Source organism: Oncorhynchus mykiss, chromosome 6 (genome assembly GCF_013265735.2).
Source record: "Oncorhynchus mykiss isolate Arlee chromosome 6, USDA_OmykA_1.1, whole genome shotgun sequence".
NCBI classification, from domain to species: domain Eukaryota; kingdom Metazoa; phylum Chordata; class Actinopteri; order Salmoniformes; family Salmonidae; genus Oncorhynchus; species Oncorhynchus mykiss.
The window spans coordinates 9,463,701-9,489,055 of NC_048570.1; the positions used below are offsets into that span (position 1 = coordinate 9,463,701).

The window sequence follows — 25,355 nt, forward strand, 5'->3', positions numbered from 1 at the left end:
ACCCCCGCCCTTCTTCTTACCAGAGAGATGTTTGTTTCTGTCGGCGCGATGCGTGAAGAAACCGGGTGGCTGTACCGACTCTGATAACGTATCCAGAGTGAGCCATGTTTCCGTGGAACAGAGAATGTTACAATCTTTGATGTCTCTCTGGAAGGCAACCCTTGCTCGAATTTTGTCTACCTTGTTGTCAAGAGACTGGACATTGGCGAGTAGTACACTCGGGAGTGGTAAGTGATGTGCCCGTCTACGGGGCCTGACCAGAAGACCCTTCCGTCTGCCCCTTCTGCAGCGCCGTTGTTTTGGTTCGCCTACTGGGATCCAATCCATTGTCCTGGGTGGTGGTCCAAACAGAGGATCCGCTTCAGAAAAGTCATATTCCTGGTCATAATGTTGGTAAGTTGACGTTGCTCTTATATCCAATAGTTCCTCCCGGCTGTATGTAATAAGACTTAAGATTTCCTGGGGTAACAGCGTAAGAAATAATACATAAAAAAACAAAATACTGCATAGTTTCTTAAGAATGCGAAGCGAGACGACCATCTCTGTCGGCGCCATGTTGAAGACGGAGACACTGGTGGTGACACTGTCTGTGATTTATTTAGAATTCAAGGCACACTTAACCAGCATGGCTAACACAGAATTTTGCAGCGATATACCATCCCATCTGGTTTGCGCTTAGTGGGACTATCATTTGTTTTTCAACAGGACAATGACCCAACACACCTCCAGGCTGTGTAAGGGATATTTGACCAAGAAGGAGAGTGATGGAGTGCTGCATCAGATAACCTGGCCTCCACAATCACCCGACCTCAACCCAATTGAGATGGTTTGGGATGAGTTGGACCGCAGAGTGAAGGAAAAGCAGCCAACAAGTGCTCAGTATATGTGGGAACTCCTTCAAGACTTTTGGAAAAGCATTCCAGGTGAAGCTGGTTGAGAGAATGCCAAGAATGCGCAAAGCCGTCATCGAGGCAAAGGGTGGCTACTTTGAAGAATCTAAAATCTAAAATATATTTTACATTTTTTAAACACTTTTTTGGTTACTACATTATTCCATATGTGTTATTTCATAGTTTTGATGTCTTCACTATTATTCTACATTGTACAAAATAGAACAAATAAATATAAACCCTGGAATGAGTAGGTGTGTCCAATCTTTTGACTGGTGCTGTATATATATTTTTGTATCTTTAATATACATAGAGTAAAGCATCCACTTCCAACAGTGGATGCCTGTATGTACGAATGTATATATTTGTTTTCAGAACAAGGTGCATGAAGCTCCTCTCGTAGTGGAATTATTGGCATGCACATTACACTGAAAATAGTTTAAAAATAAACTCATGATTAGGACATAAATTGAATTAAATCTGGTGTGTTAGATATTTTGATTGACTCATATAGTTTTATCCTTTTACAGAAATGTTTGGTTTGAAATCTTATAGTGTGTAATGGTGATTTACTGAGGCTGAAGTGAATTCTGTTGCGGTCTGTTAGTGAGAAAAGAGTGTTATTTTCCATGGGCTAAGCGTGACATATTTTTCCATTAATCCCATTAAAGCCAGGCTTGCTGGCCGCTTTGCCTTTTCTCCTCCGTTGAAGATGTATACCCTCCACCACTTTTTTTAAGAAAAAAATATATTTTCTGAGGGAGCTGTGAATAAAGGTTAGAGCACCAGACCAACTCTATCCCCAGCCCCAGACCAACTCTATCCCCAGCCCCAGACCAACTCTATCCCCAGCCCCAGACCAACCCTATCCCCAGACCAACTCTATCCCCAGCCCCAGACCAAGTCTATCCCCAGCCCCAGACTAACCCTATCCCCAGACCAACTCTATCCCCAGCCCCAGACCAACTCTATCCCCAGCCCCAGACCAACCCTATCCCCAGACCAACTCTATCCCCAGCCCCAGACCAAGTATATCCCCAGCCCCAGACCAACCCTATCCTCAGACCAACTCTATCCCCAGACCAACTCTATCCCCAGACCAACTCTATCCCCAGTCCAACCCTATCCCCAGACCAACCCTATCCCCAGACCAACTCTATCCCCAGCCCCAGCCCAACTCTATCCCCAGCCCCAGACCAACTCTATCCCCAGCCCCAGACCAACTCTATCCCCAGCCCCAGACCAACCCTATCCCCAGACCAACTCCATCCCCAGACCAGCTCTATCCCCAGTCCAACCCTATCCCCAGACCAACTCTATCCCCAGACCAACTCTATCCCCAGCCCCAGACGAACCCTATCCCCAGACCAACTCTATCCCAGACCAACCCTATCCCCAGCCCCAGACCAACTCTATCCCCAGCCCCAGACCAACTCTATCCCCAGCCCCAGACCAACTCTATCCCCAGCCCCAGACCAACCCTATCCCCAGACCAACTCCATCCCCAGACCAGCTCTATCCACAGTCCAACCCTATCCCCACCCCAACTCTATCCCCAGACCAACTCTATCCCCAGTCCAACCCTATCCCCAGACCAACCCTATCCCCAGTCCAACTCTATCCCCAGCCCCAGTCCCAGCCCCAACCCAACCCTATCCCAAGCCCCAGTCCAACTCTATCCCCAGCCCCAGACCCAGACCAACTCTATCCCCAGCCCCAGACCAACTCTATCCCCAGCCCCAGCCCAACTCTATCCCCAGCCCCAGCCCAACTCTATCCCCAGCCCCGGCCCAACTCTATCCCCAGCCCCGGCCCAACTCTATCCCCAGCCCCAGCCCAACTCTATCCCCAGCACCAGCCCAACTCTATCCCCCAGCCCAACTATATCCCCAGCCCCAGCCCAACTCTAGTCCCAGCCCCAGACCAACTCTATCCCCAGTCCCAGCCCCAGACCAACTCTATCCCCAGCCCAACTCTATCCCTAGCCCCAGCCCAACTCTATCCCCAGCCCAACTCTATCCCCAGCCCCAGTCCAAATCTATCCCCATCCCCAGACCCAGACTAACCCTATCCCCAGTCCAACTCTTTCCCCAGCCCCAGTCCAACTCTATCCCCAGACCCAGACCAACCCTATCCCCAGCCCCAGACCCAGCCCAACTCTATCCCTAGCCCCAGTCCAACCCTATCCTCAGCCCCAGCCCAACTCTAGCCCCAGCCCCAGCCCAACTCTATCCCCAGCCCCAGTCCAACTCTATCCCCAGTCCCAGACCAACTCTATCCCCAGTCCCAGCCCCAGACCAACTCTATCCCCAGCCCAACTCTATCCCTAGCCCCAGCCCAACTCTATCCCCAGCCCAACTCTATCCCCAGCCCCAGTCCAAATCTATCTCCAGCCCCAGACCCAGACCAACCCTATCCCCAGCCTAACTCTATCCCCAGCCCCAGTCCAACTCTATCCCCAGACCCAGACCAACCCTATCCCCAGCCCCAGACCCAGACCAATTCTATCCCCAGCCCAACTCTATCCCCAGCCCCAGCCCAACTCTATCCCCAGCCCCAGACCAACTCTATCCCCAGCCCCAGACCAACTCTATCCCCAGTCCCAGCCCAACTCTATCCCCAGTCCCAGCCCCAGACCAACTCTATCCCCAGCCCAACTCTATCCCTAGCCCCAGCCCAACTCTATCCCCAGCCCAACTCTATCCCCAGCCCCAGTCCAACTCTATCCCCAGACCCAGACCAACCCTATCCCCAGCCCCAGTCCAACTCTATCCCCAGCCCCAGCCCAACTCTATCCTCAGCCCAACTCTATCCCCAGACCCAGACCAACTCTATCCCCAGTCCAACTCTATCCCCAGCCCCAGCCCAACTCTATCCCCAGACCCAGACCAACTCTGTCCCCAGCCCAACTCTATCCCCAGTCCCAGCCCAACTCTATCCCCAGACCCAGACCAACTCTATCCCCAGCCCAACTATATTCCCAGCCCCAGACCAACTCTATCCTCAGCCCCAGCCCAACACTATCCCCAGACCCAGACCAACTCTATCCTCAGCCCCAGTCTATCCTCAGCCCCACTCTAGCCTCAGCCCCAGTCTATCCCCAGCCCACGGTTTTACATGAACACTATGCTGCTTCGGACCTGTGCCAATAAAGGCCTAGTTCACACAGTAATCCAGCAAGCACTGTGCCACTAGAGTTGTCTAGTCCTGAAGAACTACTGACTTACAGGCGCCACTAGAGTTGTCTAGTCCTGAAGAACTACTGACTTACAGGCTCTCTCTTTCACTAATGTGTTTTGACATGACAAAGAAGGTCACTGTTGTCCGACTTGCACGTATGGCCCGTGACTTTGATCGATTGCTGCTGTGACGTTCATTTCAATACCCCTGATTAGTCTGCCTGTTGCGATGTCTGCAAGGTCTGACCGCTTTCGATCGACCTCCGATCCCAGCTGCATTTGCAACACTGTTCCATTTCTGGAGCCCCAAAGTGGGATCAAAGGGGAGCTTGTTAGGCCAGGTGTTCCAGCGAGCTGTTGGAATGTCTTGCTGCTTGAAACAATTGATTCTGTGTTTTGCTCACTGGTGCTGTTGGTTTACCTCCATGATCCGGCCAGCTGCCTAGACCAGGTCACTTGGTCACAGAGGTCAGCTCAGAGGTCAACTCAGAGAATAACACAAAACAAAAAGACACCTGGAACACAAAGACCTAGAAGTGCAGGGATGCATGCGTGTGCGCATACTCATCCACACACTCACACACTTCCTCCCCCAAGTCTCCCAACATGTTTATGTTCATGATTCATCATTCATCATGTCTGAACTCTATCTGAGCTGTGTCTGAACTCTGTGTAGATTGTGTTGAAATGAATGAGTGCGTATACTTACCACCCGCTTGTCATTCTGTAGGTTCAGGTTTCCCTAAACCAGGCCTTCAGACATGTTTTGGGGTGAGGGGGAACGGCACCACCAATGTTCTCCCTAAGGGCCCTGTCCCAGAGAGGCCGGCCCCCCAGCCCCATCCCAAAGACCAGGACACTCTGGTGCAGATGGCCGAACACATTCCTGCAGGGACACGCACACCCATGTGTGGCCACTGCAACATGGACATCAGGTGAGAGAGAGAGGAGAGAGAGAGGGGGAGAGAGAGAAACATGGAGAGAAAGAGAGCGAGAGAGAGAGAAAGAGAGCGAGAGAGAGTGAGAGGGGGGAGAGAGAAACATGGAGAGAAAGAGAGAGAGAAAGAGAGCGAGAGAAAGAGAGCGAGAGAAAAGAGAGAAAGAGAGAGAGAAGTGAGAGAGAGAGAGAAAGAGAGCGAGAGAGAGAGTGTTAGAGATGGGGAATATGGACAAAAGTCTGTATCACAATTGACCAGTTACTTATTTATACTAATCTTAAAACTATTACTACTTATTTTAATGTTGTGGCTATCAGTTGTTCTGTTAGCAATAGCCTATTAGCAGACTTCTTTCATTGCGAACATAACATTCTTCTAGTAAATGCAAATTATAATTTTTTTAGTAGAATGCCCTCGATAAATTATTGGTTCGGTCGGTATTGATCATTTGTAGGTTATCCCACCTCTAGTTTGTTTGTTGGGGACCATACAGCACAGGACAGAGTTGGAGCCTGAGGGAAATGCCTTTTGAAAGACATTTCAATAGAATTACAATATTCAACTAAACATAATATGATCACTTATATAAATCCAAAATATGAATGAAAATAGTACACAGCACACACCTCTCTCTCGCTCCCTCTCTCTCTCTCTCTCTCTCCCTTTTGCTATCCTTCTCGCTCTTTTTCTTTCTCTGTTCTCTCTCTCTCTCTCTCTCGCTGTCTTTCTCTCTCTTTCTCTCTCTCCATTTCTCTCTCCCACGCCCACTCTCTCTCTCTTTCGATCTCCTCCTCCATCCCTTTCCCTCCCTCCCTCCCTCCCTCCCTCCCTCCCTCCCTCCCTCCCTCCCTCCCTCCCTCCCTCCTTCCTTCCTTCCTTCCTTCCCTCCCTCCCTCCCTCCCTCCTCCCTCCCTCCCTCCCTCCCTCCCTCCCTCCCTCCCTCCAGTGATGGTATCTTGTTCATTCTTTAATTTGCCCAGAGTTAGGACTGTTGAATAGAACATGAGAGTCCGTGGCGGAGGAGGAGAACACACTGCCTGCGTCCCAAATGGCACTGTTTTCCCTATGTAGTGCACTACTTTTGACCACGACCCATAGGGAAAAACCATAGGGCTCTGGTCAAAAGTAGTGCACTACACAGGGAATAGGGTGCCATTTGGGATTCAGACAGTGGTTCTCTCCTCATCTTAATTACAGTTCATGGCTCTCAGCAGCCTGTTATTGGCCGGTAGCTAAGACTATCTCCTCTGGTGTTGGCTTACATTGCGCCCCGAGGATAGGGTAGCAGATCCCGCTCCTGCCTAAAGAGTGTCGGTTACGACACAGTTTAGAGTGACCATTGTGTGCATTAAATATCCCCCAGTTGTTTTCCCATATAAGCTAATCATCCTATTTGCAGACGAATAGGCTTTGTTGACATTACAGTGGCTAAATGTACTGCTGTCCAAACAGTGATGGTTATGGCTAAATGTACTGCTGTCCAAACAGTGATGGTTAAGGAAAATAAGGGTTAGAGTTAAACTGGGAGTATGATAGAAAATGCTGCTTCAGATGCTAATGTGAAAGTTTCATTGTATTTAGTTGAACTTAGTTAATCTTAAAGGGGAGTAATTTGTATTTAATTTAACTTAATCAATCTTAAAGGGGAGTAATTTGTATTTAATTTAACTTAATCAATCTTAAAGGGGAGTAATTTGTATTTAATTTAACTTAATCAATCTTAAAGGGGAGTAATTTGTATTTAATTGAACTTAATTCATCTTAAAGGGGAGTAATTTGTATTTAATTTAACTTAATCAATCTTAAAGGGGAGTAATTTGCTTAGGACCTTTTCTTCTTATAGTTTTTACTCCAAAACTACGAACCTTTCGGCTTTCACATACAGTATGTAGACACTGGTATGATGCTGAATATAATGCCTATGAGGTATACAATCATGCTCCTTTAAACTGAATGAAACCCGTTTTCTTCCTCCAGAGGCCCATTCCTGGTGGCCATGGGAAAGTCCTGGCACCCCGAGGAGTTTAACTGCGCCCACTGCCGGACCTCCCTGGCAGACATTGGCTTCGTGGAGGAGCAAGGCTCGGTCTACTGTGAACACTGCTACGAGGACTTCTTCGCACCTTCCTGTAGCCGCTGTCAGATGAAGATCCTGGGGGTAAGTCCTGAGGGGTATCCTACGAAGCAAGCTAGATCTACTCAGGGTTTTCTACCGCTAACCAGCTTTGGTTAGCGTCACAGTCTTTCCTGACCGCGTCACCTGACCAGGAAAAACTCAGGTTCTTTATCAAGGGCTGTCAATCATTCTGTGACCCTCTGTTTTGACTGGATTGAAATGCTGACGTGAAAAGGACAGAGCGGCTTTGAGGAAACATGGGAGTGACAATTCACGACTGGGCACTAAGAGGCCTCCTTTTCCCCTGTCACACGTTCACCCTCTTTCAACCCTTTATTTCTTCATACTCTTTTTTTATTTCTCACCCTTTCTAACCAGCTTACCTCTGTCTTTAACCCATTTTCTCACTCTCTCATTCTTAATCCCTCCGTATTCCTCTCCCTCCTTCATTCCAGCATTAGTCTATCCCCCTATGACCTCCCCAGTTCTCACAGCTGAATGGTGGGAAATCAGTGTGTGTGTTAAGCTCTGTCATGCGCTGCAGAGAAGAAAGGAGAACTGGAGAAAAGCTCTACGATCAGATGTGTAAAAATTAGCACCCGGCGGCCTGGCATTTAGCACCTGGCGGCCTGGCATTTAGCACCCGGCGGCCTGGCATTTAGCACCCAGCGGCCTGGCATTTAGCACCCGGTGGCCTGGTCATCAGCACCTGGCAGCCTGGCCATCAGCACCCGGCAGCCTGGCCATCACCACCTGGCAGCCTGGCTATCAGCACCAGGCAGCCTGGCCATCACCACCTGGCAGCCTGGCCATCACCACCCGGCAGCCTGGCTATCAGCACCAGGCAGCCTGGCCATCAGCACCCGGCGGCCTGGCCATCAGCACCAGGCAGCCTGGCAATTAGCACCCGGCAGTTAGACATCACCACCTGGCAGCCTGGCTATCAGCACCAGGCAGCCTGGCAATTAGCACCCGGCAGTTAGACAATTAGCTCCCAGAAGCCTTGCAATTAGCACCTGGCAGCCTGGCAATTAGCACCCGGTAGCCTGGCCATAAGTACCTGGCAGCCTGGCCTTCCTATAGATCAGTAGAAGTGCTGGATAGGGAAAGGTCAATTAGACGGGAGGGTAGATGGTTGAATATTCACACACACGCATGCAGCTTTGTCACTGACAAGGCTCTGTAATGATGAGCTGGACTTACTGGATTAGTAATTGTCTGTGGTTTCCTTGCAGGAAGTGATCAATGCCCTGAAACAGACCTGGCACATCCATTGTTTCCTGTGTGCATCGTGCCAGCAGCCCATTAGGAACAACACCTTTCACCTGGAGGATGGAGAGCCCTACTGTGAAAGAGGTGAACACACATAGACTGTGTCTCAATTATCTGTCCTTCCTCCCACTTCCCTTCCGTGTTCAAGGTGTGTGTGAAGTAGTGAACAAGTGTACTCTTCAGGAATAAGGAAATATTATTGGGACGCACACAGGCTGACTGATTGTTCAGTTTTACAAGTAGTCTAGAGTGCAGGAGTGGTCTAGAGTTCAGTAGTAATCTAGTGTTCAGTAGTAGTCTAGTGTTCAGTAGTAGTCTAGAGTTTAGTAGTAGTCTGAGTTTAGTAGTAGTCTAGAGTTCAGGGGTGGTCTAGAGTTCAGGTGTGGTCTAGAGTTCAGTAGTAGTCTGAGTTCAGGAGTAGTCTAGAGTTCAGTAGTAGTCTTGAGTTCAGGGGTAGTCTGAGTTCAGTAGAAGTCTGAGTTCAGGAGTAGTCTAGAGTTCAGGGGTGGTCTAGAGTGCAGGAGTGGTCTAGAGTTCAGTAGTAGTCTGAGTTCAGGAGTAGTCAAGACTACTACTGAACTCTAGAGTTCAGGGGTGGTCTAGAGTTCAGGTGTGGTCTAGAGTTCAGTAGTAGTCTGAGTTCAGGAGTAGTCTAGAATTCAGGGGTAGTCTGAGTTCAGTAGTAGTCTGAGTTCAGGAGTAGTCTGAGTTCAGTAGTAGTCTGAGTTCAGTAGTAGTCTGAGTTCAGTAGTAGTCTGAGTTCAGGAGTAGTCTGAGTTCAGTAGTAGTCTGAGTTCAGTAGTAGTCTGAGTTCAGGAGTAGTCTTGAGTTCAGTAGTAGTCTGAGTTCAGTAGTAGTCTGAGTTCAGTAGTAGTCTGAGTTCAGGAGTAGTCTGAGTTCAGGAGTAGTCTGAGTTCAGTAGTAGTCTGAGTTTAGGAGTAGCCTAGAGTTCATGAGTAGTCTAGAATTCAGGGGTAGTCTGAGTTCAGTAGTAGTCTGAGTTCAGGAGTAGTCTAGAGTTCAGGAGTAGTCTAGAATTGAGGAGTAGTCTAGAATTCAGGAGTAGTCTAGAGTTCAGGAGTAGTCTAGAGTTCAGGAGTAGTCTGAGTTCAGGAGTAGTCTAGAGTTCAGGAGTACTCTAGAATTCAGGAGTAGTCTAGAATTCAGGAGTAGTCTAGAGTTCAGGAGTAGTCTAGAGTTCAGGAGTAGTCTAGAGTTCAGGAGTAGTCTAGAGTTCAGGAGTAGTCTGTTCAGTAGTAGTCTGAGTTCAGTAGTAGTCTGAGTTCAGTAGTAGTCTGAGTTCAGGAGTAGTCTGAGTTCAGGAGTAGTCTGAGTTCAGTAGTAGTCTGAGTTTAGGAGTAGCCTAGAGTTTAGGAGTAGCCTAGAGTTCATGAGTAGTCTAGAATTCAGGGGTAGTCTGAGTTCAGTAGTAGTCTGAGTTCAGGAGTAGTCTAGAGTTCAGGAGTAGTCTAGAATTGAGGAGTAGTCTAGAATTCAGGAGTAGTCTAGAGTTCAGGAGTAGTCTAGAGTTCATGAGTAGTCTGAGTTCAGGAGTAGTCTAGAGTTCAGGAGTAGTCTAGAATTGAGGAGTAGTCTAGAATTCAGGAGTAGTCTAGAGTTCAGGAGTAGTCTAGAATTCAGGAGTAGTCTGAGTTCAGGAGTAGTCTAGAGTTCATGAGTAGTCTAGAGTTCAGGAGTAGTCTAGAATTCAGGAGTAGTCTAGAGTTCAGGAGTAGTCTAGAGTTCAGGAGTAGTCTAGAGTTCAGGAGTAGTCTGAGTTCAGGAGTATTCTAGAGTTCAGGGGTAGTCTGAGTTCAGGAGTAGTCTAGAGTTCAGGAGTAGTCTAGAATTCAGGAGTAGTCTAGAATTCAGGAGTAGTCTAGAGTTCAGGAGTAGTCTAGAGTTCAGGAGTAGTCTGAGTTCAGGAGTAGTCTAGAGTTCAGGAGTAGTCTAGAATTCAGGAGTAGTCTAGAGTTCAGGAGTAGTCTAGAGTTCAGGAGTGGTCTAGAGTTCAGGAGTAGTCTAGAGTTCAGGAGTAGTCTAGAGTTCAGGAGTAGTCTAGAATTCAGGAGTAGTCTAGAGTTCAGGAGTAGTCTAGAGTTCAGGAGTAGTCTAGAGTTCAGGAGTAGTCTAGAGTTCAGGAGTAGTCTAGAGTTCAGGAGTAGTCTAGAGTTCAGAAGTAGTCTAGATTTCAGGAGTAGTCTAGAGTTCAGGAGTAGTCTAGAGTTCAGGAGTAGTCTAGAGTTCAGGAGTAGTCTAGAGTTCAGGAGTAGTCTAGAGTTCAGGAGTAGTCTGAGTTTAATTCTTAACTCTTCTCTTTCTTTCAGACTATTACTCCCTTTTTGGTACCGGTTGCCATGGTTGCGAGTTCCCCATAGAGGCAGGGGACAAGTTCTTGGAGGCTTTGGGCTTCACCTGGCATGACACCTGTTTTGTGTGTGTGGTACGTTAGACCTTGCAGTGTATGTGTGTTGCTGTGTGGCTCAGTTGGTCGAGCATGGTGTGAGTTTGATTCTCAGTGGGGCCACCCATACGAAAATGTATGCATGCACTACTGTAAATCGCTTTGGATAAAAAGTGCCTGCTAAATGGCATATAGTTATTATATGTATTTTCAAACTGGGTGGTTCGAGCCCTGAATGCTGATTGGCTGGCAGCCGTGGTATATCAGACCGTATACCACAGGTATGACAAAACATTTATTTGTACTGCTCTAATTACGTTGGTAACCCGTTTATAATAGCAATAAGGCTCCTCGGGAGTTTGTGGTATATGGCCAATATACCACGGCTAAGAGCTGAATCCAGTAACTCCGCATTGTGTTGTGCATAAGAACGGCCCTTAGCCGTGGTATATTGGCCATATACCACACCCCCTCTGGCCTTATTGCTTAATTATATGCACGTGTATCTGTGTCTGTATCTGTATCTGTGTCTATGTCTGTGTTCCAGATCTGCTGCACCACTCTGGAAGGTCAAGCCTTCTTCTCCAAAATGGACAAGCCTCTGTGCAGGAAACATGCACATAGTGTGGTGAAAATCTGAGCAAGGACAGGAGCAGATGACGAGAGGAGAGCTGGAGGAAGAAGGAGCAGATGGCGAGAGGAGAGCTGGAGGAAGAAGGAGCAGATGGCGAGAGGAGAGCTGGAGGAAGAAGGAGCAGATGGCGAGAGGAGAGCTGGAGGAAGCAGGCTTGGCTAGACGGGGAACTTATGTTATGACTGTTGATGGTATTTGGATTATCCCCAGAACTAAACACCTCAGTCAGGGAAAGTCCAGAAGATCAGAGGGATCTCCATGGATACATCCCAAACGGTACCCTATTCCCTAGGTAGTGCACTACTCTTGACCAGAGCATGGTTGTATCCATGGAGATCACTCTGATCTTCTGGACTTTATCTAACTGAGGTGTTTAGTTCTGGCGATGAGGTGTTGTTTCCTGCTATGTGTCAAGTATGATAGGGAATATGTAGTCATAATAATCATATGTTGGGTGCTTATATTCCTATTTCTATTGTCTATAAATCTATCCATGTATACTCACCCCCCCCCTTCATAGGAGTATTGTGCCATTCTACCATTCTTCTGTATGCTGTAATGAGCAAGATGCCTCTCGTAATGAGACTAGACTAAAACGATACGTTTGTTTTGTTTTGAACGGCCAGAATCAACGATGTGTATATTTGACATGTACATCTCAAAGAATACAGAGTTTTGAAAAGCGGTAGAGGGGATATCGTTAAAGCTAAACCATGCTCATGCCCATGGTGCATTCAACTGTTAGAATTGGTCCCAGTTGAAAAAATAAATACATGGAATTTTCCTCCCCCCCCAAAAAAACATCTGCTTTTAGATGTGGTGGTTTGACTGTTTGATATCATTTCTACCAACGTGATAGAATCTACATTCAACTTATTGTATTACCGTTTCCAAAAGCCAAGTTGTTGTTGTTGTAGGCTACCCATCATACTGTACATGAAGGGATTTGAGAAATAATGATTGTAAAAGAAGTATATTTTTGAAGGGCTGTTTGTAGCCTGAGTTCCAGTCTGTTTCTGCTATCATGCCAACTCCTTGTAACTCATTGTCATGTCATGTCTCCCTTGACAATATAATTGGCAAGAGCAAAAAAAAAACAGGCTAGCTGTTTCATTGCCCTCGGAAAATGGCTACACTGAGAGGATGAGAGAGAACTGAAGAGTGAGGGGACAAATCAAGACATTTATCTTAGTCTGTTTTTCCCTGAAGTCTCTTGCAGTGGAGGCTGCTGGGGGGGAGGACGGCTCATAATAATGTCTGGAACGGAGTGAATGGAATGGAATCAAACACATGGAAACCACGGAAACCACGTGTTTGATGTTGTTATTACCTTTCCACCTATTCCGCTCCAGCTATTACCACGAGCCCATCCTCATCCAATTAAAGTGCCACCAACCTCCTGTGGCCTCTTGGTATTAATCTAACTTCACTATCACTCCGTCTCAACATAATTAATAATTGAATCTTGTTGTTGTTGATATGGATGAACGGTACAGAGGACAAGGAGTAAACCAAGTCACATAAACCAAGTCATTCTATGGTGATTAAAAAAAACAAAGTTTATTTAGCTCTTGATTTATTATATATCTTCTATTTCACAGTTTGCTGTTATTAAAATGTCAGTCCAAAAGGTTATAGTTGACTATAGGTCTTGGTCCATACTGTAATTCTCACATCCTGAAATCCTGTCATTGGTAATGGAGTGTAACAACCCCCTTCTCTTTTGACCTCAGCGGTCTCAATTAGCATTGGATTGAACTGTATGGCCTGTCATATGGCATACGTCACTGTTACATGAATGACTTAGCACCGCACATCTTCTAACACTGGTTCTCACAGGGTTTAACGTTCACATCGAGTGGCCTGTGTCGTGGATACTGGCAGACACAACCTACTGTAGGCTACCGGAGTCGGCATGTGTTAAAACCCAAGCCGCTGCCTTTCTGCCTCGCCATCCGTACTTCATTTCCTGTCTGTTCTTCACTAGTCTATCTCAATCAAATTATTTAAAAAAATGAACTAAGGTAACTAAAAAATAAGGTAAATAACATTCTAATTAGGTTGTTACCCTTTTTGTGAAAATCACATGAGGAGGATTACTGGTCCTGTCTTTGCAAATCCTATTGGTTATCTTAACATATCAATTAAGACCATATATTTTAATTAGATTGATGTGAAAATATTCCTGTAAAAGCATATTTAAAGGTGCAATACGCACCTTTAAATATGCAATTCCTGGTTGCAAAAATGATAATAGTTCACCTATGTGACAAAACAAGGTATCATAGTGTAGCGAGTCATTGTACCATCTAAACTGCTGTGAAATATATTTTCTATCACCAAACAGAGTGTATTTTCTGCTGTTTGAAGCTGGTGTACAAAACTGAAAGTCAAAGAAGCAAAAAAAAAAAAAACATAAGAATGGTAAGCATAGAAATAGCGCACATAGAAAACATCCAACGCTTCTTAGACTTGTTTTCAATGAGAATGACAGATCTATAACTCACATGTCTTTGTGAATTTGGTTGGGTTGCCCCCCCAAAAAGGACATAATGCATCTTTAAAAGCATAGTGTAGTGGAATCATCTTCCTGTTCATTGTTTTAACAAGAGTCATGTAATCACCACCATGGCCTTCAATGGGTTGTATGTATGTCTTCTGAATAAAGAGAACCACATAATTCAATGCATAATGATGTAATCTAAATGAAAAAAATAAACCCCCCCCTGAAATTTGACTCAGTCATTTGTATTTTTCAATCTGAGATCCACATTTCATGACTGTTCCACTGGCACACATAGATGATATTGGTTACTTCAATGCCAAGGTAGCGTTGACCCCCAGCCGTTCCATATGTATTTGATCTATTTCAGAGCTACCACTCCTCATTCAACTTGTCAACCAATCAGCAAGGAGAATCAGGTGTGCTAGTTAAAGCTACAACAAAATTGTGAAACGTCTGGGGGTCCCCGAGTAGAGGTTTGAGAACCATTAACCATGCTTTCTTTAAAAGCTGTTTTCTTAACTGCAATTCTTCAAGACGTCGGTAGTTGGAGCGAAGGAACGGAGCATTTCTTAAGAAGTGTAACGCTTTTTTGAGAGGCAAGGTAGAGAGGTTGTTGACTCAAAAATGCGAACGTGAGACAACTGCAGAACGGAAAGACGGACGGTCGGGTCCTCTAGTGTTGAGAAGAGTATCATCTGTAGTGGATTCCCGAGGTGCTGACTACAAAAGTGTTCTATCATTCTGAGAGTAAGGTGAGAACAAAAAATGTGGTCTAGAAAGTTGAATTGCTTTGTGAGCTGGAGGCTTTTCAATTTCGAACAGTCGAATTGCTGCCTTCATCAGTCTGAAATGTACTGCGATAATCACAGGTAGAACATCAAAACATGTTTATTTAGTCACGGGAGTTGAGTCGTTGGCATTTTACACAATCAAGAAATGTAGCCTACCCTCCCAGTTTGAGACACTTTGTTGCTATAACACTTTTTGATGGCGTTTCAGATATCCAGTAGCTTACAATGACATCTCCAGAGCTCTATATATAATGCAACTAAAATGAGGCTTTTCACACAGCCTGGTCTCATAGACTAAACGTAATATTGTGAACGTAAATCCGGGTTATCAAATTAGTATGGCATGTTGCTTTTCACACAGCCTGGTCTCATAGACTAAACTTAACATTGTGAACGTAAAATTAGTATGGCATGTTGCAATTTGTATGGTTACAGAAGATTATACACTTAATAACTTTGGGATCGGTGTCCTGTCCATGGGACTGTTGCGCTAACGTAGGCTAATGCGATTAGGATGAGGTTGTAAGTAACAACAACATTTCCCAGGACATAGATATATCTGATATTGGCAGAAAGCTTACATTATTGTTAATCAAACTGCACTGTCCAATTTACAGTAGCTATTACAGTGAAATAATACCATGCTATTGTTTGAGGAGAGTGCAGTTTTGAACATAACGTTATTAATAAACAAATTAGGCACATTTGGGCAGTCTTGATACAACATTTTGAACAGAAATACAAATCAGTCTAAAATGGTACACATGCACTACTGCCATCTAGCGGACAAAATTTAAATTGCACCTAGGCAGGAATAATACATTATGGCCTTTATCTTGCATTTCAAAGATGTTGGTACAAAAAATACAAAATAACTGTTTTTTTCCTCCTTTGTATTATCCTGTACCTGATCTATTGTGTTATATTCTCCTACATTCCTTTCACATTTACACAAACCTCATAGTGTTTCCTTTCAAATGGTACCAAGAATATGCATATCCCTGCTTCAGGGCCTGAGCTACAGGCAGTTAGATTTGGGTATGTCATTTTAGGAGCAAATTGGGAAAAAAGGGTTGGATCCTTAATTAAAGGAAAATTCCAAACAAAAGCTATATTTTTGTAGTTGTTTCATTAATCCATTGTTGATAAAGTCCCCAAATGTTTTGCTTGTCAGAAACAATGTTTTCAACATATGATGCAAAAGGCATTATACAGGCGATTTTTCTGTATTTTAAAAGATACACATCTTAAACTTGATAGCTGACATGCAAAACATTTTTGGACTATATCAACAACGGACTAATCGTTTTTGGGTGAAATTGTCCTTTAAGGCTAACAAAAAGAGGGTGGTTGGTTGGGTGTATAACACGAGCATGTAGCAACCATAACCTTTTAGCGAACCCTAACCCTTTAACCTAACTCCTAACCTTAACCCCTAGCCTAGCCAAAGTTAGCCAGCTAGCTAACATTAGCGTTAGTCACCTAGCCATCTAGCTAACATTAGCGCTAGTCACCTAGCCATCTAGCTAACATTAGCGCTAGTCACCTAGCCATCTAGCTAACATTAGCCAAACAAATTGGATTTCGTAACATATCATATGTTGTGCAAGTTCGTAACATATTGTACATTTTGCAGATTCACAACATGTCAAACGTTTTGCAAATTCGTAGCATATCAGAAGGAATGGATGATGGACATCCAGAAATGAATATATACCGTAAGAAACGTAACGTATACTCAATTGTGTTGTTGGCTTTACATACAGAATAATACAAAATGATCTGAGACCAGGTTGCAGCACATCTCAGCTAGCACATTTGGTTCCTTGGAAGTTGTTGGAACATATGTGTTTGACAAGTAAAACATTACGTTTTTCAAACATTCTGAGAACAGAAGTGAACATTTTGCCTGTTCTGGGAATGTTTATTTTTATGTTGCAGGGAGGATCTGAGAACGTTTTACTCTGGTTCCTTGAAAGTTTTTCTGGGAGGTTTTATTAACGCTCTGAGAGAGGAAATTATTCGGTTATTGGAAGTTAATGAAATAACACTCTGAGAACATTCTCTAAATCTTGTGGAATTTTTATAGTTATTGAAAGTGTTGGTTTTTTTTCTATTCAATCTGTTGCGCTGAAGCGTAACAGGTTCCGTGATAGAAATTAAATGGTAATTTACGATTGAGCCGACGTATTATGTAGCGCGAATGCAGTCTGTTAAAGCTGGAACATTGCCTTTAAATTAAAATTATGCAGAATTTTCACGATATGGAATGAATAGAGCCCTAATAACAAAATGTAAAAGTTATTTGGAGGTTTTTGAATAGCTTATTGAAACATTCAGTGAATGTTTAATTATTTATTTTTTTAAATAACACTGCTAGCTTATTTTGGATAAGCACTTAAAGCACAGATAGGGCACATGGAAATTGATTTGTTTAGGCATTAATCATGCAAACACATTTATTTTCTATTGTGACACGGCATCGGTGAGAGATGAACCTATGATATTATTTTCTCTATCCATGGAATTCGTTCACTGCGCCATCAGGTTAGCGCTAGTATGCAATGTTTTTTAAAACACATACAAGCCTGTTCATTTTAGTCTAACAGACCCCATTTCAAAGGAAACAAGCACTCATTAAGATCAGGTGTGGCCAATTAGTGGGCACGGTTAACACACCTGAACACACTTAACAAAATTTTTGTTTTACGCTGAGAAAGGCAAGTATATGTTTTTAAATAACGTTATTAGAGCGTTTTCTGAACGTTACTAACACCGTTCAGAAGCATTACAACGCATGCCTTCAGGCCACATCAATGCGCACGCATAATCTTTGCGATTTTGTCAGCCAACCTGTCTATAGTGTAACGACCTTGGGTTTATTAGCACGGAAATGCTTTTTCGGCACAGTCGATGGGGCACCGGACCTCAGGCTCGAAGGTGGAGGGTTCGAGACCTGCTCCCTGCTGTTTCATTACAATATGTAACAGTATAGCTTCAGTCCCTCTCCTCGCCCCGAACCAGGGACCCTCTGCACACATCAACAGTCACCCTCGAAGCATCGTTACCCATCGCTCCACAAAAGCCGGTGCCCTTGCAGGGCAAGGGGAACCACTACTTCAAGGTCTCAGAGCGAGTGACGTCACCGATCGAAACGCTATTAGCGCGCACCACCGCTAACTAGCTAGCCATTTCACATCGGTTACATATACAGTATGTTTTTAGAATGTAATCTGAAAGTTACTAAAGTTTTCTTCATGTTCTGAGAACGGAATTAACAGCTTGTTTATATAATTATATATATTTTTTAGAACATTCCTAAAATATTGCCAAGAACTGATATAAAAAATAACCCTACCCGACTAAGGCAGCCCCCCCGCACCTCTCTGATTCAGAGGGGTTGGGTTAAATGTGGAAGACACATCTCAGTTGAAATCATTCTGACTAGGTATCCCCCTTTCCTACATTCTTAGAACATTGCTTAAGTCACACCATTTTTTAAAACGGTCCCAGAATATAGTAAAAATATAGCATTAAATACAACCACATGGGAACTCGTGTGGAATGTTCTGAGGAAGTACTGAAATTCCCACAGAAGAACATTGTTTCTTAAAGTTCTCTGAACAATTTGAGAACATGACTTTAAATATAATCATGAGGAAACCTGTAGGAAACATTATGAGGAAGTACTGAAATTCCCACAGAGAACCTTTTTCATTGATGTTTTTGGAACTATTTGACAACATTGCCAATGTCAAACCATTTGGAGAACGTTCCTAGAACATTACCAAAACATTACCAAAAATGTAATTAAATGTAACGATTAATGAACTTTTAGGAAACATCCTGTTAAAGTATTGAAATGCCAAGAAATTATATATTTTTTGGTTGTAAAATTCCTTTCTGGGAAGGTTCAAGGTCATATTCAAAATAACCATAGGACAACGATGCTCAAGGAAAGTGTCAACCTGGATGCTATAAGGCTGCATCTTAAATGGCACCATATTCCCTATTTATAGCACTACATTAAACCAGGGCCCCTAGGGTCGTTTTGACCAGGGCCCCTAGGGTCGTTTTGACCAGGCCCCCTAGGGTCGTTTTGACCAGGCCCCCTAGGGTCGTTTTGACCAGGGCCCCCTAGGGTCGTTTTGACCAGGGCCCCCTAGGGTCGTTTTGACCAGGGCCCCTAGGGTCGTTTTGACCAGGCCCCCTAGGGTCGTTTTGACCAGGCCCCCTAGGGTCGTTTTGACCAGGCCCCCTAGGGTCGTTTTGACCAGGCCCCCTAGGGTCGTTTTGACCAGGGCCCCTAGGGTCGTTTTGACCAGGGCCCCTAGGGTCGTTTTGACCAGGGCCCCTAGGGTCGTTTTGACCGGGCCCCTAGGGTCGTTTTGACCGGGCCCCTAGGGTCGTTTTGACCGGGCCCCCTAGGGTCGTTTTGACCGGGCCCCCTAGGGTCGTTTTGACCGGGCCCCCTAGGGTCGTTTTGACCGGGCCCCCTAGGGTCGTTTTGACCAGGCCCCCTAGGGTCGTTTTGACCAGGGCCCCTAGGGTCGTTTTGACCAGGGCCACTAGGGTCGTTTTGACCAGGCCCCCTAGGGTCGTTTTGACCAGGCCCTCTAGGGTCGTTTTGACAAGGGCCCCTAGGGTCGTTTTGACCAGGGACCCTAGGGTCGTATATGAGCTCTATTTTTGCCTGGTGTTAAGGTGACGCTAGTGTCAAATGCATGTTAGTTTGAAATTTCGTCATTTAAACTGGGGCACTGGCATTTTCCAGCCCTAACGCCAGGTTCGGCAATTGACCCGTCTTATCTCAGCTCAGATGGGTGGGGTGAAAATATTTGAGGTATGTCCTTAACATGATCCAAAGTGGTAATTTCAGGCCAGCGCTGATAGGGATATTTAAAACCAACCAAAAGCTGGTTTTAGCGGTAACACAGTTCGTTATGACATTAACTCTGACTGCAGAAACGCAGTCTATCCAGCCGTGACGCATTGTGCCCATATGGACATGGAACAAGAGTAGCCTAATGTGCTTTTGGTGCCTGTGTGCTTCGTATTTAGAAACATAAAAAATGAATGCTTTTTCCCCCATTTTATTTGACTAAAAACCAAGCATAGTCTCCCCCTCCTCTCAATGAAACATTTTTCTTTGTCTGTCCAATGCAATTGCAAGTAGTCAAGACTGTTGAAAAAAAAAGGTTTGGCTCCTGAGACTGCATGGAAAAAAAAATCTTAATCACCAAAATTGTACTAAAACATCAAGTTTGAGAGGAGTAAAACAGTGAGATGACATTCCTTTTTTTTATCTCTGCATTGTAGGCAAACCCACATTATTTTAGCCATGCTGGTCCTGTTCTGGATGTGCATAACCCCCCCCCCCCTCCATCATGTAGGTTACGTGTCCATGCCCATCATGTAGGTTACGTGTCCATGCCCATCATGTAGGTTACGTGTCCATGCCCATCATGTAGGTTACGTGTCCATGCCCATCATGTAGGTTACGTGTCCATGCCCATCGTGTAGGTTACGTGTCCATGCCCATCGTGTAGGTTACGTGTCCATGCCCATCATGTAGGTTACGTGTCCATGCCCATCATGTAGGTTACGTGTCCATGCCCATCATGTAGGTTACGTGTCCATGCCCATCATGTAGGTTACGTGTCCATGCCCATCATGAAACCTGTAAAAGGGCTTGTTTCAAAACCCAAGCCCTCCCTTAGGTCTACTGTAACCAATTCTGGTTCAACAGCAATGAATGTCTTTGTTTTTATTTTGGCAGTTTTATGATATCATTACATTTGACATGTATTTATTGTCGTTGTTAAAACCCCCCCTTCCCCCCAAAAAATGTGCTTGTATTTCATAGAATTTTATTGCAACCAAACTTATTAAAACGATTCACATTTCTGGTTTCATGGTGACAACGTCCGTGGTGCGCTCGCGATGCAATTTGAGAGATGTGTGAATGTGATCGTATCTGTAAGATGGTTCTGATTATGTTCATTAAACCTAGGCCTATTTGGGAGCAGTACAACGGTGAGAGGACATTCTCTCTTTTTAGTTAATATAGGATCTTTGTCCAGTAACTGTGAAAAGTTTGGGATGTGGGTTAAACCCTCCGTCGTCTACACTGTTTTAATAGGATATGCCCACGGGGAGAAATGATGGTGTGACAGCCTATTGAAAACAAGGTTTTTATTTTGATTGTAATTATTCGTTCTGTTTTCATCAATAAATAATGTCATCTTACATCATGTAATTTACAGTAGGCCTAGCCCCTATACCAGTGTGAATGCTATTGAATACATACAAGAACATAGAACAATGTGGACTGCAGATGGGTTCAAGTTAAACCTACTTAGCAAAGATAGGTCTCCATTTTGTTATTTCATGTCTGTAAGCCATTGAACTAACTATAACGGACTGACATTGGAGTTGGAGTTGATGCCAACGCAATACATAAAAGACCCTCAATACACAACTTGAAGCAATTGCATATTTCGCCATGAAGCACGTTCTGATTGGCCAGTGAGAGGCCAAGCCTCGACACACCACACGTTCTGATTGGCCAGTGAGAGGCCAAGCCTCGACACACCACACGTTCTGATTGGCCAGTGAGAGGCCAAGCCTCGACACACCACACGTTCTGATTGGCCAGTGAGAGGCCAAGCCTCGACACACCACACGTTCTGATTGGCCAGTGAGAGGCCAAGCCTCGACACACCACACGTTCTGATTGGCCAGTGAGAGGCCAAGCCTCGACACACCACACATTCTGATTGGCCAGTGAGAGGCCAAGCCTCGACACACCACACATTCTGATTGGCCAGTGAGAGGCCAAGCCTCGACACACCACACAACTCAAAATCACGCCCCTTTTGACCTAAACACTAACAAGTGTGCCGATTTAATTGTGATAGTGAAAATAGAAACAATATTTCTGTCACACCCCTGAACCTATAGGACAACCGCCTGCTCTTAGATTGACCATCGTTAGGTTTGACATACGGTGGCCTGATTTGGGACTTTGCCATAATAGCCTCTATCATTGCACTACTATGTTTAGGAACCGTGGGGTCGGGGAGATGTGGATAGACACAACAGCAGTGCTTGGCTCCCTTTGTGTAACACATTCACTATGCAGTTAGTTTAGCGAGATAAAAACAGGGTGAGCTATACACACTGTTATATACACAACTGCTGATGAGGAATGAGATCCCGTTCCCTGATTGCCTCGTATAGCATCTCCATGTAACAAATGGTGCGTAAAAAGACTCTCATTAACTTGAATCAAGATGGGACTAAAGCCTCTCCATCATGATGAATACAGTGGCAGCAAGTCTATCATACGTAGCCTTGTAACAGCCTTGGCTTGGAGCTGATGTCCTGTCTGTGTAGTGTGAGGCAGCTTGATGTACCAGTACACCCCCTGGACAGGGCTCTAGTCTATCGTACAGCACTGGATATTCCATGCCTCTGAGTCAAGGCTGGAAGTAATAGTGCCTAATACACTGAAGAAAGGAGAGAAAAGAACTCAAACCAAATGAAGCCCCTTACTGTATAGTCGCCCCCCCCCCCCCCCCCCCTCCCCTCTCTCTGAGTCTATAACCAGGCCCAGCTGTCTGTCAGTGTGGATTATGACAAGCGTATGTCTGAGGAGTGTTTGACCATATGGCAATATGTGTCCAATTCTTACCTCTTCTCTCTGCGTGAGCTCTATCGCCTTGGGACCAAGCAGGAAAACAGTCAGCAAATATGAACAAGGGAAGTATATGAGCAGATGTGTGTGTCAGAAATGAGACACTGTGGCATTGTGAGGGTAGTTGTCTACTATTTAGCTAAGGCGTCTTAGATGAAAGCCAGCTTAATTGGGGAAAACCATTATGGATCCACAAATCAGTTCACTGTTTCAATTGACTGTGTCATTTGGTTTATGAAATGGGAATTGTCCAAAACCCTGAACAGTTCCATGCTGTGTCTGTGGTGTGCCACTATGGATCCCCTGACATCATCTGATGTCTCAGGAGGCTTTTGTGTGAGTGCTGAATTCGGTTCACATTTTGGTATGGAAGGAAAGCCAAAAGCCAAGAATAGCAGGTTTATTGAAGGAAATCTGAACTACTATCCTTCTGTTTAAATGACAAAGCAGCAGGCAGGAACACACACCCATCTAGGCTGTCCGTGTGATTTGTACCTGTTTGACTATGGTGTGACTTCAAAAGAGCTCTGTTGCCACAGGGCGAGGTGTAAACGAATGGCCTTTTGACTGTAATTAACTGAGTTCCTGGATTCTACCAGACAATCAAATAGCTGTTCATCAACCTGAGAATCAGATAAGGGACATGATCAAGTTCTTAATAAGTTCATGTCCTACTTTGTCATTTTGAAAGAAGAACACTTTTTAAATATTCCTTTCAAGACTACACAATAATTACAACGTTACTGTAACAAAATCTAACATTCCACCCCATGTGGCTTATGGTTTATCTCCATAGAGTTGTGAGTTGTATTAGTCCAGGATACACATGGTAGACACACCGTCCAACTAAGTGCTTCTTTACAGGTTCCTTCTCGACAACGCATCAGCAATAAGACATAATAAAAGAGAAGAATACCAACATGAAGTCAAATGGCTCATTAGAATATAATGAACATTTCAGCACAAGTATAATACAAGAAGACATATATCATTTTTAGAGAGAAAGGATCTTTTAAAGATCTACCCGAACCAGCCATGTAAACATCTTTCAGCACATTCGGGGTCATCAATAGTTCTAAGAATCTTTGATGGGGGTGGGGCCACAAAATTTGAATTCATCATGGGGGGGCAGATTTGGCAATTAAAAAATCTATTTCATGCATTTCTACTCATTTGCCATGGGGCAGAGAGAAAGATGTGCGGTTTTAAAGCCAATAACCTGCAATTCTACTAATTTGCCATAGGGTGGTGGATAGAGGTGTTTGGAGTTTTTAATATATCTGACTGAGAGTGACTAACAAAATCAATGGGGGCCCCCCGGTCTGTAATTCAACCATGATTACTATACGTTAAGATAGCTGGCCACTAGATTCATTTACAATGTTAATGTTAGCTGACATGAGTGACTGACATAACAAGAGAAACTGCTGATGCACAACCACATTTCAAACGTTGTGTATTCTAACTCTAAATTGAGACCCCTACTCTGTTTCAAAAATGTTGTGTCCGCAGGCCTGGTAAAGGGCCACCAGTTGCCCATCTCAGGTGTAACACCTGCTGAGTATTTGGCTCTGTGCATCTCAAATGGCAACCTATTTCCAATATAGTGCGCTACTTTTAACGAGAGGCTTATGTTACACCCATCTCTGTTGGTCCACCTGCTGATGTTTCACCCATCTCTGTTGGTCCACCCGCTGACGTTTCACCCATCTCTGTTGGTCCACCTGCTGATGTTTCACCCATCTCTGTTGGTCCACCCGCTGATGTTTCACCCATCTCTGTTGGTCCACCCGCTGATGTTACACCCGTCTCTGTTGATCCACCTGCTGATGTTTCACCCGTCTCTGTTGATCCACCCGCTGATGTTTCACCCATCGCAGTTGATCCACCCTCTTCTTTTGCCACGCCCACTTTCAGACATTTTCCGCGTTCACGTGCTAGTCGGGACTAGGAAACTCTGAAATTTCCGAGTTGCTAACTGATTGTAGTTATACACCTTCCGCGTTCAATGAATCAGCATGTTGGACATTTCAGAGTTTCCTAGTTTTGACTAGCATGTGAACGTGGCAACTCCAAGTATGCAGTTACCCATACTTGGACCCTGCAGCCAAACTTCCTTCTCTGTAACGACAGGAAGTAAGCCCAGCCAATAGGGGAAGAAATTCTGAGCTCTCTTTAATGAGTAAACTTTGGGGTGGTTCAGCAGGGCACAATGTTGTGGAACTTTCTGATTTTATAAATCTGTTATGTAAAAGAAACATGCCTCCCTAACATGTAGAATAAGGAATCATGTCGGCGTCATTAATTACATTTCTATCTGCAATGTTCCACAGCGTTTTCCTACTGAACGTGGCCCTGCAAGGCTAGCACGTTCGGCGACGCGGTTGATGCAGGAGTCTAGCGAGCTACATGTCTCTGGCTACAGTAGAGAGTAGAAGAACTTGTCTGTTCTGCAGAATGCAGTCTGGCTGTTTGATGTCTGAAGCTTGATATTCCCGACAACAAAGATGGGTTTTAAAGCCAATAATTTATCTGGATCTACACATGGTAAATATTCTAGATCTAATTTCCACAGGCGGCTAATCAAAGATAACCCGATTAGCATACATTATCCGGGATATGGAGAAGCTGAGGGGAAAAAGGGACTGACTGTCACATCGTGTGTGATCCACAGATGGCTTTCATTTTGTCGCACTTACCGTTTTTTCTTTGGCACTGTAACGAGGATGAGTTGGACTCTTGACACCTCTTGATTTTTTCCCCCTCTAGCGCTTTATCTCTGTACACACACTGGGTAGAATTCCTCAGGGGAGACAACATAGAATTCCAAGTTGATGGAGAATTAAACTGAAGTAGAACAATACAACACACTGCCTTTGTGTCTATAATACACTGCTCAAAAAATAAAGGGAACACTTAAACAACA

At 44.7% G+C, this 25,355-nt stretch overlaps 2 protein-coding genes across 9 annotated transcripts in view; both read left to right on the forward strand.

The window, feature by feature from the left end:
• Positions 1–14,170, forward strand: part of pdlim5a (PDZ and LIM domain 5a) — a 126,725-nt gene extending 112,555 nt beyond the window's left edge. For all 5 annotated transcript variants that reach the window (XM_036979372.1, XM_036979370.1, XM_036979374.1 and 2 more), the window contains 5 exons: positions 4,800–5,004; positions 6,985–7,165; positions 8,359–8,479; positions 10,723–10,838; positions 11,347–14,170. In XM_036979372.1, coding sequence (XP_036835267.1) covers positions 4,800–5,004; positions 6,985–7,165; positions 8,359–8,479; positions 10,723–10,838; positions 11,347–11,439 — 716 coding nt within the window. In that variant the 3' untranslated portion in view covers positions 11,440–14,170. The remainder of the gene's footprint in view (positions 1–4,799; positions 5,005–6,984; positions 7,166–8,358; positions 8,480–10,722; positions 10,839–11,346) is intronic.
• Positions 14,171–14,406: 236 nt separating this feature from the next.
• The window catches only part of bmpr1ba (bone morphogenetic protein receptor, type IBa), a 156,975-nt gene continuing 146,026 nt past the window's right edge, over positions 14,407–25,355 (forward strand). For all 4 annotated transcript variants that reach the window (XM_036979376.1, XM_036979379.1, XM_036979377.1 and 1 more), the window contains exon 1: positions 14,407–14,691. The gene's annotated coding sequence lies outside the window, so the exon portion shown is untranslated. The remainder of the gene's footprint in view (positions 14,692–25,355) is intronic.